Source organism: Plectrocnemia conspersa, unplaced genomic scaffold (assembly GCF_051122295.1).
Source record: "Plectrocnemia conspersa isolate PC_06_02 unplaced genomic scaffold, ASM5112229v1 ptg000012l, whole genome shotgun sequence".
Lineage (NCBI taxonomy): Eukaryota > Metazoa > Arthropoda > Insecta > Trichoptera > Polycentropodidae > Plectrocnemia > Plectrocnemia conspersa.
This window is the reverse complement of record NW_028277176.1, coordinates 17,523,445-17,545,239: the sequence shown is the minus strand read 5'-3', so window position 1 is coordinate 17,545,239 and position 21,795 is coordinate 17,523,445. Positions and strand designations below refer to the sequence as shown.

Below are 21,795 nucleotides of genomic sequence, written 5' to 3'. Positions count from 1 at the left end.
ACAATATTGAGATTATTTTATCACTGTTCTATCATATATGACACTCAAATAACTTATACTATCTATATATTTATATATAAATGTTTCTACTTTACTATGCATGGATTAAGTATCCATTTTTTTTCATGAAACCTTTTTTGACTTTGTGTGGTTATATAGTTGTGTGGGAAGTTATATTATGTGTGTGATGTTCAATGATGTTGCCAATGTGTTCATGTTCTCTAAGGGCTTTTGCGATATACGCTTCTCATCAAATACGAGAACTTACATATGTGCTTCTCCTTCAAAAAATATTCATTCGGCCTCAAGTTATATTTAAGAAATTCAGGTGCATTGCGGTATGAATTTTCCGATCATCTTCCATCTTAGGTTGGCTATTATAATGTGTATTACTATTTAATATGAACTTTCAGGGTGTATGGATACAATCAAACTGTACAGTGTGATTGGATTTATAATGATGTTTTTTTGTTAATTTGTCTTGGTGCAAGGTTCAGGGAGATGAATTGTTTGGTTATGTTTTTCCAGTCCCCTGATACACAAGCGTGGCAGAACGATTATCTTCAAGGGACCGGTTGTGAGATGTACACAGAGACCCTTTCTCCTTCTTTTACTGGCATGACATTCCCTCAGGCCAGCGAGTAAGGCGAATCCTATCCGACCTAACTTTATTATAGTTTTTGGAATGATCTATTAACCCTTTGATATATGCATATTTTATTTACTTATAACACTGAATGCACACTATCGATTGGTGTTGGTAAAAATATTTTTTTATTTAAATCGAATTGCTGTAATACACACTTCTAACATACATATTTTCACTAGTATATATATATACATATATTTAAAACAATTTACCAATACTGATATCAGTAAATATAAATAAATAGAAAAGCATGTATTTATAACTAGTTGCACATTTAAATTATCTTACACAATCACACAATATTGCACTCATTTTATTATTACATACTATATCACACATATTCAAAAATAACAATACACACAAATCCTATAGTTAAAAATTCCTAGAAGTAGGTTTAAAACCAAAAGCTTGGATTGGTGCATGAGATTGAATTAACACATATACTATCCTTTTTGTTGTGTACATTTAATTATCTTTATAAATTGAATGATTAATGTTTTCAGTGTATAATTTAATTATTTTCTGCGACTATAATATATAATTAGGACGCATATGTGTGAGTGATTTTATTTAATCATATCTATACATCCTTTAATTACTTCAAATCTTTGAATACATTTTATATACTTAGATAAAGCACACTCTATTTTATTAGCAAAAGTAGCAAAATTATTATTGTTTATAAATATGAATAATATATATATTTAATAAAACTGTACCGCAAAATAATTATTTATAAAAAATTTGGCCCATTGCCTTAATTTTTTCTTTGCAATGATAAAACTGACCCACACATTAAAAAGTTATCACAGTCATTTTCTGCTTGAAAATTAATTTATTTAACTAATGTTATATTATGCAAATATATGTTCTTTATTTTCCATAAGAAAAAAATATTTAATTTATGTAAATATATTTCTTACTTCTTTCGGGGTGAAATATAAAAATCATATTTCCACATCATCATAACGCACATGCTTATTTTGCACTACTAAAATTAAACCAATGTCGAAAATCCGCATTTAAATATACGTAGATTAACATTAAAATAATAAATATTACCGTAAAAATGTCGAATTGTTAAAACACGTTTTAATTTACAGGTTATGTTTTACAAAGTTAAAACTTCTCCTTCTTGCGATTGAGATCAAAGGCGGTGAAGAAGGAAATGATAGCAAAATTTCAATTAATCCCAGAGGCGCTAAAATTCAAGCAAATACTCAAGGTTTCTTCATTGCTCAATCTGCGGATGAAGTTAAAAGGTAAATCTCAATTTAAAAAATGCCATCTTATTTGGTTTGCACGTAATTTATAATACAAAAAATATTGATATCATTAAAAAACGTTCAACAACGCGATAATCTAAAATAAAGTCAATTTTTTTTATTCGCAATGATAAAATCAGTAAACTGTTGATTACGTAAAAATAAAAAAATCATGTTTATAAAAGATTGAGAGCCACTTTAGGGCCAAATATTAGCGCTAAGACTTTGGAAGACAAAATATTGAGTTGATAATTTATATAATGCAATAATTTGAGTCTGTATCCAAAGAATCCAGTCGTCTCCGAAGCAGGTTGAACTCTGAATTCCTGACGTCGAGATGGACCAAAGTTAACATACAGAGAGAAGCGGCTGCTTTCTCGTCTATCGTTGTTCGGTGGCTTCTCTTGGTCCAAGCTCGGTTAAAGTTATTGATGATTTTTTTGAGGGTGACTCTCAAGCATTTATTTTTATTCACATGGCCAGCCAGTGAGGCTTAGTGCTCGCCCACTTTTTGCGATGACGATCTTAGGGTGTGTCATTTGAACAGATTTAGAACGGTCGTTAAATATGTTTAACAATTGATTAAGCGGTAATCTCGCATTCCATGTCCTTTGTTATATTATTACAACACGGCAAAAGTCTAGAATGGCTATTATAATACCTTTCGGAATGCTAATTCCATTTCAACTTGACAGGCGTAAGTTGAATGCGTCACAACGGGACAAACACAGCAATTATTAAATGAGACAACATATCTAAATCAAAATCTATAAATCTGTGACATTTATATTTATAATTATAAATTAATATTATAGTTTATTTTATTTATTTTCCTGTGAGATTAGGAAAATTTATAAAAAAAAAACTAATCTGTGTTGATCGATGTAAATTATAATTATATATAATCAATTCCTATTTTCCAGACAGGATAGAAATTTATAAATTTAGGTCTATATGGGATTCGAACATAGGTCCTTTTTAGGCATTAATCACTGATACCACTGATCTATCGTGCTGGTCAAATATCGCTATATATATAAATGATTTATGACGCTCTTGATGCGTAAGAAGTTTTTGTTGATCACGCTTGGTGCGTCAGTTTCAATAAAAGCTTTTAAAACTGTTTTCGTTGTAGACTTGTATGTGGTTCTCACAACCTAGACACTTAAAGTCAATTTGCTTGCTATTTTATTGAATATAATGTTAGTGTTATCTTTATATTAAAGGCTAAATAAATACGATACAGTACAAACATAGTTTAACATCTGTTTTTATTTGTAAAAATATGAAATGCGGAAACGCATAAATTTTAACACATTGTATATAATTTAACATAGATTTTTTTTAATAAATAATTAAGATATACACGTGCGTTTGATCTTTAAAATTGATTATTGCAAAAAAATAACATTGTTCAAGTTGGCCCTTAATATTCTTACTTCAATTGTCATTTCTCGTCATGAACATCCTTCATTTTATTTTTTTAGGGCGTGGTTTTACTGCAAGGCCTGTCATGAGGATATCAAGGACGAAACTTTGATTAAAAAATGCAAATGCAAAAACTGTGAGTTTAATTCCTATTTTTAATTGATTAACAACAATGAAAAAATATTAATTTATAATAATATTTAAGAAAATATTATTTGTTATTGATTTGAAACGAATAGATACATTTAAGTTTTACAAGTAAGACATGTTTAAGATATTATACATTATACATCAATATATTATTATTTGTTTATTTTTATGAATTTTTGCCATTATTATATATATTTTGTCATGATAATAATAATAAACAAAAATCATTGCGTAATAAACCAATACTTGTCATAATACTTATGTATTGCGGATCATTTTAGTGGCCGCCCAACAAAGGAAACTCGGGGGTGAACTAGGTAACTGACTGCAATGAAAATATTTCAAATGCCTTTGTATTATCAATATAGATATTATATTATATATATTTATTATATATATGTAGTCCTGTATTGTGCAAAATTTTATATTCATTATATACTGACCTTTTCATCACTCGCCTGAACAGCTGCCCGTCTTTTTTCTTTCTATCTATATATAATATTCTTACGACTCTTTTGGCTCACGAATGCAGATTTGAAATATCAGTTTTAATCTTAAAATCAATTTTATTTCATTAACAACATATACGACTTACGTTTAACGCACCTTAACGACATGATAAAAGTTTTTTAGCCACAAGAAAACTTGTAATCTTAAGGTGAAACTTTTATTTCCATCATGAGATTTGAAGATTAAGCATGAACATATATAAAATAGATACTGCTGCTATGGGATTGTATATTTTTATAATATGAAATTGTCGCGGAATGACTTATGGACATTTCAATTATCACATTATGAACTCCTATTTGCACAATCTTTTTCCAAAATGCATGTACTTTTTAATTATTGTTATATTATTAATATTTTTTGATATTCATTTTCATTATCGGTTATTTGGTTTATTTTTTCAGTTCGACAACATACATGTTATTTAATAAATATACAAATAATAACAACTAATGTTTCATAAACGGTTAATGCGATACGTTATTTATAAAGAGGCAGAGTTAGAGTGTATTCACAGTATACAAAAAAATATTCCCTCTTGAACAACTTTACTGTATATTCTATTATTATTTTACACATGGACTTACATAAGTCTGATTTTAAACATATTTATGTATTTATATATATACACATATGTATATTTAATGTTCCCATTTTCCTATTACCCTTGAACGCTCTTTGATTAATCCTTAAAGAAACATTTCTGCGCTGATTGCCCTGGGCTTTAAATAATACTTATGTGCTTTTAATAATCATAAAGACTAACAGGACAGTCTTCTTTAAATATTTTTTCATAATTATAAAAAAAGCTACAAGGGCATGATAAATCCAATATTTCAATATTGAAAAATTATTGGAAACAATACTTTATCCAACGTGTGTGCGTGTGTTTTTTTTCGTTTTTTGGTATTTTGGCTTTTTACAGATGTGGGAATGATCATGATGCAGACAGGAATGGTGAAACAGGGTCTGAACAACTACAGAGGTTGTATGGAGGGTACGATTACACCCAATATAAGCAGACGCTATTGTTTTATATATATATACATAAAAATAACCGCCATAACATTTGTGTGTAATATTATTGAGATTGTATTTAATTACTGCCAGTAATCAGTCCTAAAAGCGCCTTTTGTATTAAAAGTATACGTGTACTAACTATACACTATAATTTAGGGTTACCAATAGTCCTCTGTATAGGTTATCCAAAAAGCACCAATTGCACAAATTATCTCACATTCGGCGGAAAATTTATTAGACAGTTAAATCTATTGAGGTGTGGTAATCCTAGTAAATTATTATTACGCGTATTAATTATTTGTTCGTATTATAAAACCTATGATACTCAAATTTAAGCTACTATAAAAACATTAATATATGTATGCATTAGACTGACTACAAAAAAATGTACATTACAAGTTATTTCTAATCAATTAAATTAAATATCTCATATATTTTTTTATGAATATTTAAATATTTAAATTAAATAATAATAATATAAATTATCTCATTACAGTAAAAACAATAATCTATTCCCTGAGCCAATCTAATGCATATATAATATATAAAAAATACTTTCATAGATTTTATAATATCGTTAGATAAAAAAGCTAATTGTTGTACTTTATGTATGCTAATATTTAGTTATTTGGCAGATCGTTCTGATAATAATGTATATTAAGCCATTAATTTGGCAAGATGCTATTTGTTATTAAATAAATAAAATTTGTTGTTCGCTTTGTTATATTATATATTATACATTTAATACTTTAATTGAAAAAATATGATACTTTACCTTATATTTAATTGAATGCCACAAAATATTACAAAAAATATAGTAATTTTGTCACAAGCTGCTTGTTTTCATAATGAGCTTAAATTCTGTTTTATTTTTATTTAATCTAATATTGATTTACATACTGAAAAGATCTAATGCTTGGCAGATAAACTACCAATTGGCTTTAGCAACAAAAATTCGAACTCGATACATCGTGGTGACCAAAATTTCCCACAAATTGGCGCATAATCTCAATGTTGGTATAATGATCGCCCAGGGCTAAGCTCAGTGCTATTGAAAAAAAATGGTCAGGAAATTTGTTCCCCAAATCCTACCTAATCCTTGACGACATACGATTAACACGACTCAGTAACGATTTGACCTCCTGACCCTATATCCTTTGCATGGTAACTAACGTGGTGACGTTACCTTTGCTTATGATAACAGCTAACGTGTCTGTTTGTTGGTTCAGTGGCAACATTCAGGAAAGGTGTGCGAGCTGTGCAGATGGTTGGCAGGGCAAGTACGTATTTTCAATCATAATGTACACTGTAATTATTAAAAAAATGTCTTTCAGACAACCAGTTTTCAGTGATAAAGCTTGTTAAATTGCATACTTAGATGAAAAAAATGATGTCAAACATACATAATAACGAATATCAGATGACTTATTTATTTTTATCGATAAATAACAAGTTATATACTATGTCATCGTTGATTAGATTTTAAATTGGTGTTTAGATTGAGTAACCCTGATATAGATGTCCGACATATATGTGTTGTTCGTTTTATTTCGATATCATATTATAATTCAATAGTTGTTTATATAAATGTTTTATTATTTTTGAGATGTCGATCTATTTAATGTGTATATTTTTTAAATGTTTAATGTTTATATGTGGTCAGATTAGGTTAACTCATCGCCAGATATCAATCAATATAGAAAACTGGCAATGGGATAGTTTTTGTTTGTTTGATTCAAAGTTCGTCATGTGTTTATTTGATTTATTAAAATAAATTTACATTTTATATACATACACGTAGGATTTATTTTACATACTGGTCATCGTGGACAACTTGAGACAAAATATATTGTAATACTCTTGCTTAAAATTAATTAGAAATCATTTTCCAACTCTTTTGAAATTTATTAGTTCATTTAACAGGTTTAGTTTTTCAACCATAATTTTAGTAAGCACGATCTAAAGCTTATTTCAAAATAATCTCACATGAAAATTGCCTCAAGTTGTTCAGTGGTATGTTTTGTGTGATATGTGTGAGTGAATGTGAACACGACCAAGTTACTTTTACATTCCCAACTGTCTATAGTTTTTGAAAATGCATCTTAACGTCCAGTCTAGGTATTTATATATATATATATATGTAATCAATGTTGTCGTCACATTTTTTTTATTTGTTGTAATCGTGTATATTTTTTAATACAACACAAATGTTATTTCTGTCTGTCTCCCTCCTTTCTTCTGATCTCATTCGTGTAACATCGCACAGGCGACGAGGAGTACATACTTACAAGTAAGGATATATTATCACACGTGATCTTGAAGTTAACAACAACAACAAAAAAAACAATAAAAAATAATACAATACACTCGTATCCACTCTCCTCTGATATGCGTTCAGGAAACGCGTACGAAAAAATGTTGGAAACTACCAGCATATGCTATATATTTTCTATATATATATATACATAGTCTTATTGTTTTATATATTGCTTTTCTTTTTATTTTAAAAAAATAGCGATTTTAATTTATTGTCTTTTTCACATGATGCCTAGAGTTTTCGCGCCCTATATCATCTGTGACTAAAATGAAAGTAAAAATTCATCGACGTAGAAATATGAGATCATTTACTAAAGTATTTATAACATTATGCATGTAATGGTTTACTTTCATTATACATATTATTTGTGGCATTGTGGATTATAAATGTCCGAATACCTTTCTACATAAATACAACAAGGTATTGGATTATTTATAATCCCTCTTAGAGGATTAATATACCTACGCTTGTATTTGCATGAAAATAACGCTTAGCAATTTAACAATAATATGTATTGTATATTTAATATAATGTAAATTTGAATATGTATATACATATGCATTGTATATTTTGTATTTATTATATATGATATAAATTTATAAATATGTATATACATACGTTTGAAAATAAATCTAAAAATATTGATATTTCATTGAAATAATAATAACGAAACCGCTAATATTATTAACAGTTGTTTGAGATTTTATTTTGGAACATTGTCTGGGGTGTTTTGCAGATGATCACCATCCTCCTCCTACATTCACTCCACCAGAGTTGCCAAAGAAGGTCCACGTAAGAGGTACATTATAACGTTCACCTTAAATGGCTGATTTAATTTATTTTTTTTACAAATATTTTTTATTTTATATATTAAATGTTTTTGGAAAATTTCATAAAGCATGGCGATTCTCAAAATTGTTATATAGTCTTTAAACACATACTATCTAACATGTTTAAATATATTCTAGATGCACAGGTAACTAAAAAGTACATATACCAGGAGATTTTTCCATATCAATTTTTAAAAAATATAAGCTAGCCTTACGTAATAGGTTTAGTTAGAACCCACAAAAAAACACTACACTACGTTAACACCTATATAAAATTATTGAGAAACGCAATTATTTCCAGCTTTGCGAAATTAAAAAATTAATGATTATATTTTTTATTTAAATTCACAGTGCATTTAATTTAATTTATATTTTAAGTTTTGGCTACACATGATTTTTGAATAGCAAATAAATTTACAAAATCGTAGAAAAATTAGTGAGCACCAAACTCGTCACCAAATTTAGTACAAACATTTTAAATCAAAACATTTTTATGTAAAAACGCTTTTTGGCTTAAGCTGCGCAAATTTCTCCAATGCCGATTTTTCTCAAATTTATATTAAATTAAAGCTCATATATTCTTGTTCAACAGAATATGGAAATAAATGTTGAATAAGTGACAAACGCGAATATAAAATTAAGGCTTTTAAAGCATAAATATTTAAATATGATAAATAGTTAATAATGGCATAGAAAGCATGAGCTACTATAAAAAAAATAAAAAACTTTTTTCAATAAATGCAATTTTTGCTGTCATTGCTATTTAACAATTTCTTTAACAATTTCGCTTTTTATATATGAATAAAATAGGCTAAATAAATTGGGCTACTAAGCTAAATTTATTAATTTTTTAGGATCAAATTTATAGAAAACTACAATTTCAAACAAAGCTTTATTTAGAAAAAAATAAACTTAATAATACTGCATGCTGCTATTTGTTTCATTACAGATTCAAAATTAATTATTTTAAGAAATATTGTAATTTTATAGCATAAAGAAAGCGGAGAAGATAAATAATTTAAATCTTTATTTTTATATTATAATATAATTTTATGTTAAAATTCTTTAAGGATGGCAACAATCCTGTACCTTAATATTTAAGTAATAATTACAATCGGTAAGGAAATAATATTAACTTGTGTAAAAGTTTTTATTTTTTACTTTATTTCGTTACCAGGTATTTAATTCTTCACTAAAATCATCTGCAACTCTACCCTTAGACTTAAGCACTATTTGGGACTTAACACGACCCTAACTAACTTAAAATACTAACGACATTCGAAAAAGATTTTGCAAAATATGTTCTATACAAACTACGGTACTGAATTATATAAATACATAGTATAAATATTCGTATATAGTATACATACATATATGAGCATTTAGTTTCATATCGTATGTAGATCTTGACGAAATATTTAATGCTGCATTATGTGTATGAAACTATTGGCACATGATGTATATAAAAATTATTTTGCCGCTAATGTCTCATATTATATGTTATGAATGCATAAATGTTACATGTTGTGTAAACTTATAGTACGGTATAAAAATTTACAGGTGACGTGACAAGAGAAAGAGGAGAAGAAATTAGTTGTAAGTATTATTAAATGTAGATACTATCACTATATTCACACATTCTACATTCTTCTTGTTGTAAGGTTCATAATAATCACTGAAAAACTGTTTGTCAAGCACTGCTGGGCAACAACTTCAATTTTTAATTATTATTTTCAAATATTCATATTTTTATTATTATTTTAATTAAATTTCGTAATTATTCATCATCATATTTGTGAGTATAATAATAATTTAAGGCTACCTGAAAAAAAAACAATTTTAGGAGCATTTTTTCCAATTAATATATAATTGGTATACTAAAATATAGATTTTCTTCAATCGAAATAAATAATTTGTAATACACAGAATAAATAAATATTTTAATATAATTTTTTTACAAAATCTATATTTAATGTAATGATTTTAAATTAATAATATGTTTTTTTTAATATTTTAATGAACATTAAAAGCACAATAAATATTTATCATATTTGAGAAGTAGATCTATTCAACAATATTTTTTTAAGTCTAATAAATTCAATATTATGAATACATCTAACTTCTAAAAATACTATTACATTTTTTCCAAATTCTTTGAAAATATTTTATAACAAAATCACTATGATAGAACATAAAAATAAATAAATATATTACGATTTTCAGTAATCAACCGAAATCACAGAAATGCATCTATAACTCCAGCTGCCAATCAATTAATGAATTCTACTACTAAACAAGTAAACAAAGTTAAACCTACTGTTAATAGGACACAAGCTGATGCACTAACATCTCCAGGATACAACAACAGGTATATTTGTATTATTAATATATATTACAAATTTATTATATGTAATAATAATAATAATAAGTGATTACTGGATTAAACGTACATAACCTTATAAAATATTTGTAAGATAGAACTTCTCGGAATATCTATGGTGATATTTTTTCTATTCATATTGAATATTCTAACAGTATGGCATGCAAAAAAATAATACTTTAAAATTAACATTTTTAGGAATAAAGGAAATGTATTACGACCTATAAAAAAACATTGATTTTTTAAAAGCATGCCTGGCTAATTTATAAAATGCTCTACTTAATTATGAATAGCGAAAAATATCATTAAGAAATAATAATCTATATAATTTATTATTTTAAAATATACTCTTATCTCTACTAATAAATTTAAATATTTGCTTATTAAATTATTATTTTTTCACAGTTTTGTATGTATATGTATAAAATATTATTAAGTTTTATAATAATATGAAGAACATATTTGAAAAGCACTTTTCTGTATATATATGTATATATATTATTATAGCATATATAAAAGAAATTAGACACAAATTATTTACTATTGCTACCACATTCACTGACACTGTTATTCGCTTTAATTACACGAAAACTATAAATTATATTAATACGTCACATATATGGTGTTAATTTATTTCAAAATAAAAATAGTATTTAAATACTTTTAAATTCAAAATTTAACTATGCTAAATTTTATATAAAAATTAATTTATATATGTACTATTATTAACGACGGCAATCTTTATTTCATAACAACACTTCTCTTAGTTTTTAGAGCAAATGAATAATAAGATTAATATAAAAAATATTTGGTCAATGTTTTAAAAAGAGTTTTTATGGTAATGATTATTATTTCAACAAATAAACCTAGGCTATGGATTAGTTATTTTTTATTGTTTGTCTGTAAAAAGTGAATACTTTTAACCTATATATTATGTAAATTAGTATATTTTGGGATAAAAATTACCGGCAAAACAAGAGTAGTTGTGATTATGTTCACAGGCCTGCACAGCCGGAGCAGGACACCAATTACCAGGGGTATCATCTCGCCTACGAAGTGAAAAAGCTCATGTATGCCAGATATATACATAATTTCGTATTCATTTCCTCTATTTCAAACGTAGTTTTTAGTTAATTAGTGCTATCTTTTTTTACATCATTAATAATTTTAATATACATACTACATATTATAAAAAAATACAACACTAAAATATAGCTTGGATTAACTGAATGTTTTAAATACATTTTCTATAAATTATCATAGTAAAATAAAATATAATACATGCTTTTTACAATATCGCTTAAATTCCACAATAATATTTTTAATATGTAAGAAACTTTTTCATTCCTTACTTATTTTAAGTTTAAAAAAATGTTGATTGATTGCTATTTTTAAGAAGAAATATGCACGCTTTAAAAATCTAAATTATAGTTTATTTATTTTAATTGAAAATATAAAAATATATTTAAAATAATTTTAATAATGTATTTTTTAACATAAATGCATTTTAAAAATATACACAAAATAAAATAAGCTTATAATAAAGAAAAAAGTTAAACCTTGCGATTCAATACCATTTCCCAGTTTTAATGCATATTTTATACAATCAGACTAAATAAAAGTCATACACTTTTCATATTTAGAATAGCTCCTAATATATTATACATTCACATAGTCAATAATAATTTTCACAAAAAGCTTTCCAGTAAAAAAAAACTCAAGACAAAAACAATTTAACTGACACAAACGTAATTTTAAAACGTTTAGCCATCGCAAATTGGCCTTTATTTTTATAATTTATTACAAAAATAGAAACATTTATTGTATATATTGTATTTAAAAAAGTAGTTTTCTTCTGAATAATTGAAGGTTAAATACAAAAATTTGCAACGATTGCTTAAATTTAAAAATCTATACCATTGAAATATAATATATTTTTATTAGCTGTCAGTACCTTACTGTCGTGAGGTAACGCAGCTAGTAAGTGTACGAGTACCAGACCCTCATATTATATTTTTGCGATATGAATATTATTATTAGTTATAAATTGGAATATTTTATAAATTAATTTGTTTTACTATTACTATTTTTATTAAATATTACTAATTTTCTAATAAGATGTCAGTTAACATGTTTTTGCCTTATACTACCGGATTAAATTATAATACATATAATTATTTTTGTACACGTCATATTTTTTTATTTTTAAATATAATTTTCTTAAATGTTTAGAACGAACAGTATAAAACATTAACTATTATGTAATACTACGATAGTTTATTTTAAAATTAAGGTTTTATTGGAATATAATATTTTTAAGTTATTTTGATAAATATGTCTATTTATTTATAATTTATATACAAACAATATTAATATAATTTATTTTTCAATTTTTAAAATGCATGTAAAACTCTGTGCATTTTGCATGTTGAAAATAACAAACATATTTTTTAATTAAACCTAATAGCAATTTTATATATTAAAAATAATTTAAACATTAAATCAGTTTGTTTGTGTATTTTTTTTTGCCCTTCTACTTTCAATTTTAGATCTCATATATGATTTTTTTAATTTATAATAAAAAACAATTCCTGAAACATTTACTACATCGATTTTCAAATATTTGCATATTTATATGTGAAAATCTGTGATTATGTAAACATATTTTTTTATATATATGTATATTCTTACACGTTATCTAAATGTACAATATTAAATTGCATATTATGTACATACGAAGCATTTTATTTAATTTATATTAAAGCGTGATTCACGCGTATTCTTTCGCGAATCTCTAATCCATTTCCTTATTATGTTTTTAGGCCGACAAGTAGAAGTAGTGGAAATAACCAAAATAATAATGGTGTAAGCCTTCCTGCTGGTTTGGCTGACGACCAATCCAAGGACTTTGATTTTGAAAAGACTGAAATGAAATATGACTCAACAGGTATGTTTCACTGGAGCCCAGCTAGAAACCTTGAAGACTGTATTCTGGTAAGGATCGCATTTTATAATTATTATTTATGTATATTAATAATAATATTAAAACATATATTTTCAGGATCGTAACCAAGCAGCTATGACTGTTTTGAACGGACACGTGGTAGTTTGCCTTTTTGCCGATCCAGACTCACCATTAATTGGTCTTAGAAATTTAGTTATGCCGCTGAGAGCCAGTAATTTTCATTACCATGAGTTAAAACACGTAGTAATTGTAGGTTCAGTCGATTATATTAGGCGAGAATGGAAGATGCTTCAAAATCTACCGAAAATATCAGTTTTAAATGTAAATATTTTTTTTACTTTAAAGAACACTTGAAGACTTTTTAATTTACTTTGTTTGTAACTTTTAGGGTTCACCTTTAAGTAGAGCCGATCTGCGAGCTGTTAACGTCAATCTCTGTGATATGTGTTGTATTCTTTCTGCTAAGGTATTTCCTAAATAGCATCTTAATAACACTTATTGGAAGATATTAATGTTATTTATATGTTTAGGTACCTAGTAATGATGATCCGACATTAGCTGATAAGGAGGCAATTTTGGCTTCGTTAAATATTAAAGCTATGACATTCGACGACACGATAGGTGTTTTGAGTCAGGGTACCACAGAGCAAGATGCCTTAACTCCTGTCGGAAGTCCAATCGTACTGCAAAGGAGAGGATCTGTATATGGTGCTAATGTTCCTATGATAACAGGTATCATCCATACGTATAACATGTACACATATATAAATCATCCGCTTAACAATTTTCTTGAACTTGATTATTTATTTTTTTTAGAATTGGTAAACGACAGCAATGTCCAGTTTTTGGATCAGGACGACGATGACGATCCAGATACAGAGCTTTATCTAACACAGCCTTTTGCCTGCGGTACTGCCTTCGCTGTCAGCGTATTAGATTCTCTTATGTCAACAGTAAGTTGTGTTAAATACAGCTTTCGTACCTTTTAAATAACTGTTCAAATAAATATTCTTTCTTACAAATTTTCGACTTGATTGTTATGATTTTTTTCGAATATAAAGATATTCTTTCAATAAAAAAAATAGTTTCACGTAAAACCATTAATAAATATTTAACATTTCACTCGCAACTAGTTTCATATGCTATGCGCAAATCTAGATGGTTTTTTTTACATGATTACGCCTAAAATATTGTTTATCTAAAACATTGTATCATTTATATTTTTTTTTCTTTTCAGACGTATTTCAACCAAAATGCCTTGACACTTATTAGATCACTCATTACGGGAGGTGCAACACCAGAGTTAGAATTAATCTTAGCAGAAGGTGCAGGTCTCAGAGGTGGTTATTCCACAGCCGACAGTCTATCCAACAGAGACAGGTGTAGAGTCGGGCAAATTTCACTGTACGATGGGCCACTGGCACAGTTTGGCGAAGCTGGAAAGTATGGCGACTTGTTCGTTGCCGCTTTGAAAGCGTATGGAATGTTATGTATTGGACTGTATAGATTTCGAGATACCAGCTCCTCGTGCGACGCGAGTAGTAAAAGATACGTTATAACGAATCCCCCTGACGATTTCTCGTTACTACCAACGGATCAGGTAAGCTTTTTATAAATCCTAGCGTTTCTATGAACTGATCCTACGAGAGACCCATGAGATGATATTCTATGTTTAGTAAACATCATAATCAGTGCCATCCATAACTAGTTTTTTATGTGTAATGTGAAAGGTTTTATTTTTGTGGCTGCTTATTATTTTTTTATAACAATAATACAAATACGTTTTATGCACAGGAAATATAAAAAATTATGTGTAAATGAAATTAGTTATTATAGCATTATTAATTAAACAGCAGGATAGACCAGTGGTTCGAATCCCATATGAACCATTGTGGTTTTCCATTTCTATTGTGTCAAGTAACGGGCACCCAAATATCACATCCCAAATTTACCGTGTTGTTGAGGGGTCCACTGTAGTATTGTTTTTGATGGTGTCTCCCACAAGGATCAATTCATATGAACGATGCTGATTGTTGTGCTGTATCATTATGACTATGAAAATGTTTATTTTTAGGTGTTTGTTTTAATGCAATTCGATCCTGGATTAGAATATAGACCGTCGAAAAAGCCCGGCGGTGTTGCGACAGGAACCGGAGTAGGGGCAGGAACAACGCCAGGAATAACCGGAGGTGGAGGAAACAATAAAGACGACAACTCCTGACTGCTGCTATGCAGCGCCCTCACAGATGGACCATATTCTTACATATAATATCTTATATGTAAGATTACAGCTCGCTACAGCCCAACCAACCGGTGTTTTAAACTTTATTTTCTTTAACGGTTACAATTCGATATACATATATTTTTATCGATAAGGTTTATTTTTATTATTTTACTCCCCTTATATATTATATTATATAAATATTGGTAATTTTTTACATTATTATTATTATTGTCTTTTAAGTCAAATTACCCAAGGTTTAAATGCACATATTAAGCTTTATTTAGCCTCATATATTATATGAAGTATATAATAACCACTTGTTTTATTTTATGAACGTATTTTTTTGCATCTATTATGTTTTCAACTCACGCTTAAGTGTTTTATATATGTGTGTACGTGTACATTATTGCAAATGTGTGATTTGTAAAAGGAAATGATGAATTGAATGGTAACATCAAAAAAAATAGCATTAAACTAAATTAAAAATCAGGGGCATGCCAATAATAAGTCTGGAGCTCATTAAACTAATCCACATTTTAAAAATTAAGCAATAAAAATATTGGTCATGATGCACCCCTGGAAGAATGTATAGATATGATGGAAGCGATAAATTAACAAGTAGCAATAAATTATTTTAGCCATATAAAATGATACACATGCGTTTATTTTGTAGTTTTTCTTTGATTTTTTTATCCGCACTTTGCAAAACTTTTTTTTGTCAATAAGGTATGTATGTTATTTTATTTATCTAAATTTATTTTGCTCATATCTATGTTTACTGCATAATATCCAAACTTATTGTTTTAATATTAAAATCCATTATTATGCACACATTGTCAACGCTATTAAATAATTAATCCACATCAATGTGTGCAACTTTATATTATTTTTTAGGATTATTTTATTTTTTATTGCTTTATATAATTTTTGCATGGTATGCCATATATATTTATATTATATTTAGAGCATTATTATGACAATTATCATTTTTTAAATAAAACCAAAATCGTTTAATAAATATAAAGTTATTAATTTTTATTTTATTTTTATTTTTACTAAAGAAAATACATTTTATACATAATTTTCCTATGGTGGCTGGGCGAGTGTGGTTCAAGGGATGCTGCATTTTATCTTCAAATCTTCATTGCGAAAAAACTATAAACTCTAGTGCGAAAATGATTTTAGTATTTTTCAATTTACCAACAAACGTTTAATTAATTGTCAGTGTTAAAAAAAGAACGATATCTAGACGTAATAGATGATATATTGACTGAAAAGTTGTGAGAAAAAAAATAAAAAAATGACTTCATTATAAATATGAAATTATTAGTGAATAAATATATATATATAATTGGTTATCGATTGCCATTTATGTGTGATAAATTCTTCATATATTTTTGGCTTGAAGCGCCTGATTGAAATTATTGTTGTCGACGTAAAGTTATTAACAAAAAAAAATATAGTAATAAGATTCGAGATATTAACAAGATTAACACAAAGTTGCTGATAAATTATATTTTATATTTGTCGAGCTTTGGTAGATAAATAGTTGAGAGGCTGGATGTGTCAAAGGCTCAGGTGGAAAATAATTGATGCAATTATTCCTCGCTTGTCGGTACAATCACATGTAAATGAAATCACGAAATTATTGTGTATAAAAAGAGTAATTATTATTAACAAAAAAAAAAGTATTTTGAAAAATGTTTACGATTGCTTCACCTTTGATACATACAATTTATCACAAAACGCATTAAAGATACGCAACTTTTTTAATTAATTTATACTGACCCCTTCGACTAATGTGTTTTTCATTAAAAAAAATATTGATATAAATAACGAAGTTATTCTCTGTTGTTAATTGTATTTATTATAATTTTTATATATTATAAAAATAATATATTTGTTAGAAGGTGAGCGAAAGTACCTCGCGTTATCGAGACTACTGTTATTATTATGAATGATAATTTATAACCTCACAAACATGAATGGATATGAATTTATAAATGTTTTAATTAGAAATTTTATGTCACTCACTGCCTTAAGTATAATGAAAATGAAAAAAGTGTTAAAAAATATGCAAATAATAATAAATTGTTGGGTTTGTAATATTTTATATAATTCACACTAGACGAAATATTTAATATGTAGAAATTTAAAAAAAATAAGTGGGGGTGTAAATTTACATGTTATGTTTCAAATTTTATTATATTATATAATAATTTGTGTATTGATTTTATATTAAATATTTTTATCGTAAATTTACATCTCTTCTTTCTAAAAATGTGCGTAATTTTGTGTTTGATTGAACACGTTTCTAAAATCATAAATGCACCTCATATATTTATTTTCATTTTTTCTAACAAAACTTTTATATTGTCCATTTTAAATATAGTTCTGATCATTGTGTACTTCAATCAATAATAATACTATGGATAATATATTGCGTAGAATAAAGTGAGGAAGCATTTATAGGTAATGAAAAATTATATTGGATTTTTATAAGGATGAATTTATAACGCATATCAATGTTAGGTTATGTTTTGAAAAAAAAATGTTTTAGATAACTTTTTAATACGATTAAATGTTGTTTTAGTTGGTTTTTGTATTCGTTTAAAATAATGATAAATAAGCATATTAAAACAAACGGTGCGATTAAGTGAATCAAAAAACTAAAACTGCCACAATTAACAAAAATATTGTGCATTATCATTATTAAGCGCTAACAACAAGTCATTCATAATTATTTATTAATGAGCATGGAGTATATTAATAATTATATTAATTGCAGTCTATGAAATTTCAGATTCAAGTGGATAATCTTAAATTTTATTAGACTGATTTTTATACTTTTTCAATTAAGTTATAAATTATTTAAATTCATGCTTACTGAAAGTCCAATGATATTATAATTATTATTTTTTAATTATTGCAATTAAATATCAGAGAAAAAACGTAAAGATAATGTTTCAAGCAAGACTAACGCGATTTTTTCTCCGATGTTTAAGACTCGCACAGACCGCCGCGGAACGCAGAAGTAACGCTGGACTTATTTTTTTAAATATGCCTTAAATTAGCTAACATCAGTATGAAAAAATTAAATGATAAATAAACTCCTATTGATCTTTTATGCTTAAATACTAGATAGCTTTTATAAGGGCTATTAAACAAAACACATTTCGCGTCGCTTCCGCGTCCTTTATCGGTCTGTCCGCGCCTTTATTCCTCATGGACACGAATATGAATAACGATGAATGAATGCTTGGTTTTGAATAAATCACCGAAAACACTCAAATACATGCACATTTGCATTAACATGAATTGTGATATGATATTAAAAAAGTAATGTGCACTTGAAATCGAACTGTAATATATGATTTAAGCCTAAAAACTCATATTAAATATGAGTTTTTAAATAAAGAAAATTGCTCAAATTCATTTATTATAAAAATAAACACACACATACTCATAATTATAACACATTAACTGACTCAAATGACCTCTAGAGTCTTTTCTCAACAATTATCACACAAAACACAGCATCTCATATATTCACATAATACAACATATTAGCAATTGTTTAATTATATTATATAAACTTGCGGTCTTCCATGAGGGCTAAAAATGCCTCAATTTCAAAATCACTACAAATATATAAAAAAATCTTTATGCAATATAACCACATTAATATATTTAAAAGTACATCTTAATATAATATAATCTCCTATAGGCCAATCCCAACTTAAATTATTAATATATAATATTAATTATAATAATGCATATGAACCTATACGAAATCATATTTTTTGTAACATAAAATAGTATATTAATAAAAATATATGATACATTTTTTTATTAAAAGAACACCAAACTACGTGAAGCACTTAAAGAAAAATTAACAATAGGTCAATATTAAAGGACGGTACATTTGTGATAAATACATTATTTCCTAAGTATTTGGGATTGACCTAGGTATGTATAAAATTGCCACGAATGCTTTACTTCAACTGAAATACGTTTTTTATTTAATTAAATTAAATTGAATATTATATATAATATATACATCGGCTTACGGTGGTAATCACTTGATGGTAATTTATATATTTATTATTACTTTTTATTAATTATTTTTCTTTTTTAATATAAAAATCCTTTAAATTAAATGTACTTGCGGCCATGGTAGCTTTGCTTGAGAATTGCTGTCCTAGAAAAAAAAACGAAAATTATATCGATTTAACTCCATATCTTTAAAAAGTTGCAAAAAATTCACTTGAACCTAACGAAAACGTTTTTTATAACTCTGACGACGCTACGTTAAGATTGTATCTGCCATAAACGTATATATATACAAATATATTATAATATTAAATATTAAGTGTAATTAGCTAATTACTTGTAAAATTATTTTCCTTATTATATAGAAAATAAGATATTTGTTTATTTGTAACAAAATAATCATGTGCCTTACAGATTTTCAAAAAAGAAAGAATCATCATGATGTTAATTATTTGTGAAAATATTTTTCGCAAATATTCTTATGGGATTTCAATATTAAATATGTTTCAGAACATGAAGTAAAACAAAAAATAATACCAGTGAAATGTCCACAAAGATCTCAAATTGTTTGTATATGTATATGTGTATATAATTGAAAATTAATACGCTGAGGCAATCACATATTCACACACTTACACACATTACAGAACACAACACACATATACACACACACCCACACACACACACACACACACACCATTGAGCCGAATACACAGATACATATACCTGACTTGAAAGAGTTTGAGCATAGTATAAAATATACTACTAAATCCAAAATGTGATAATTTTAAAGGTTCAATGCTGATAACTGAACCTGGATACTATGAAAATCACACACCACACTTGATGAAAAAAATTATAACAAAGTTGTTGATGTTAATTGTTATCTAAATGAAAATATTGTAAATAACCGAAATAAACCTGTGTTTGTACACGTGTGTATTTATTTTGTGTTAATTAGTATTTAAATAAGTATATGATTTTTTTATATTATTAATCGGTTAATAAAACTAATTCTAATATTTGTGTTTGAATATATTAAAAACTCAAGTCTTATTTTATTAATTAAAAGCTGAAAATCCTATATTGCCTAAGCGTCATAAATGTGGAATAAAAAAAACACATGGATGAAAATTATTTAAAATTAAATAATATTCTATGATTCATGTACATACATATAATTCAGGCGCGTATGGTGAGATAATTTTCCTTTCGCTCACTCACGTGTGAGATGACGAGAGTGAGTGAGAGATAAGGGCGTGCGGAACGCATGTAACGCACGCCGGTATCTCACTCACCCTCGTCACTTAACACGCAAGCGAGCGAAAGGGAAATTATGTCACGGTACGCGCCTGGTATCATAATCATTTTTTAGGCAAATAGCGACTAGATATTGAACTTACTGGATCGCAGATTGGTCGTATTAAGTGGCCAGGTTGGATTTGAGTTTAATTACGAACTGGTCTGTCTCTGGTCTAATGCTTGACTCTGAATATCGAGTCTGGGGTTGAATTATGACATGAGACTAAATTATTCGCGGTGAAGCTTTTATTTAGAAATATTTAGTAGACTGATTCGGATTTGAAACATATTAGATTCCGTTGTTAGTAGTCTTCCCTAAATAAATAATTCCAAGAAGTAAATAAAAATCGTTAACACTACTAAAAATAAGTGTTTACGATGATTTTTTTTCTATTTTCCAAGGCTGTGGAGTGGAAGTCGGAGTCGGAGTCGGTGGTATTGGAGCATTTTAAACGGAGTCGGAGTCGTAAAAAATCGACCGACTCCGACTTTTTTTAAACCCTTTCCACCCCAACCAATATTTTGTGTTCGTCGTGCGCCATGCGTTTTAAGTCAGTAATATGAAATAAACAAAAGTTATTATGCACTTAATACCCAACAACAGCAGATCGGCCACCGGTCGACGTGGTCACATGTAGACACATACAATGGCGCGGCACTAATCCAAGCGAATGATATCCAGGGTCATGTTTTTACACTGGT

At 27.3% G+C, this 21,795-nt stretch overlaps 1 protein-coding gene across 1 annotated transcript in view; it reads left to right on the top strand.

Annotated features, from left to right (window-relative positions):
* The window catches only part of slo (calcium-activated potassium channel slo), a 74,776-nt gene extending 58,890 nt beyond the window's left edge, over window positions 1-15,886 (top strand). Inside the window, exons 14-28 of the mRNA XM_088199328.1 lie at window positions 1,753-1,911; window positions 3,402-3,478; window positions 6,252-6,302; window positions 7,289-7,312; window positions 8,076-8,138; window positions 9,730-9,765; window positions 10,393-10,537; window positions 11,551-11,619; window positions 13,372-13,543; window positions 13,611-13,835; window positions 13,903-13,980; window positions 14,045-14,246; window positions 14,331-14,467; window positions 14,752-15,114; window positions 15,589-15,886. Of these exons, the coding sequence (XP_088055454.1) occupies window positions 1,753-1,911; window positions 3,402-3,478; window positions 6,252-6,302; window positions 7,289-7,312; window positions 8,076-8,138; window positions 9,730-9,765; window positions 10,393-10,537; window positions 11,551-11,619; window positions 13,372-13,543; window positions 13,611-13,835; window positions 13,903-13,980; window positions 14,045-14,246; window positions 14,331-14,467; window positions 14,752-15,114; window positions 15,589-15,735 (1,948 nt within the window). The 3' untranslated portion in view covers window positions 15,736-15,886. The remainder of the gene's footprint in view (window positions 1-1,752; window positions 1,912-3,401; window positions 3,479-6,251; window positions 6,303-7,288; window positions 7,313-8,075; window positions 8,139-9,729; window positions 9,766-10,392; window positions 10,538-11,550; window positions 11,620-13,371; window positions 13,544-13,610; window positions 13,836-13,902; window positions 13,981-14,044; window positions 14,247-14,330; window positions 14,468-14,751; window positions 15,115-15,588) is intronic.
* Window positions 15,887-21,795: the final 5,909 nt, after the last annotated feature.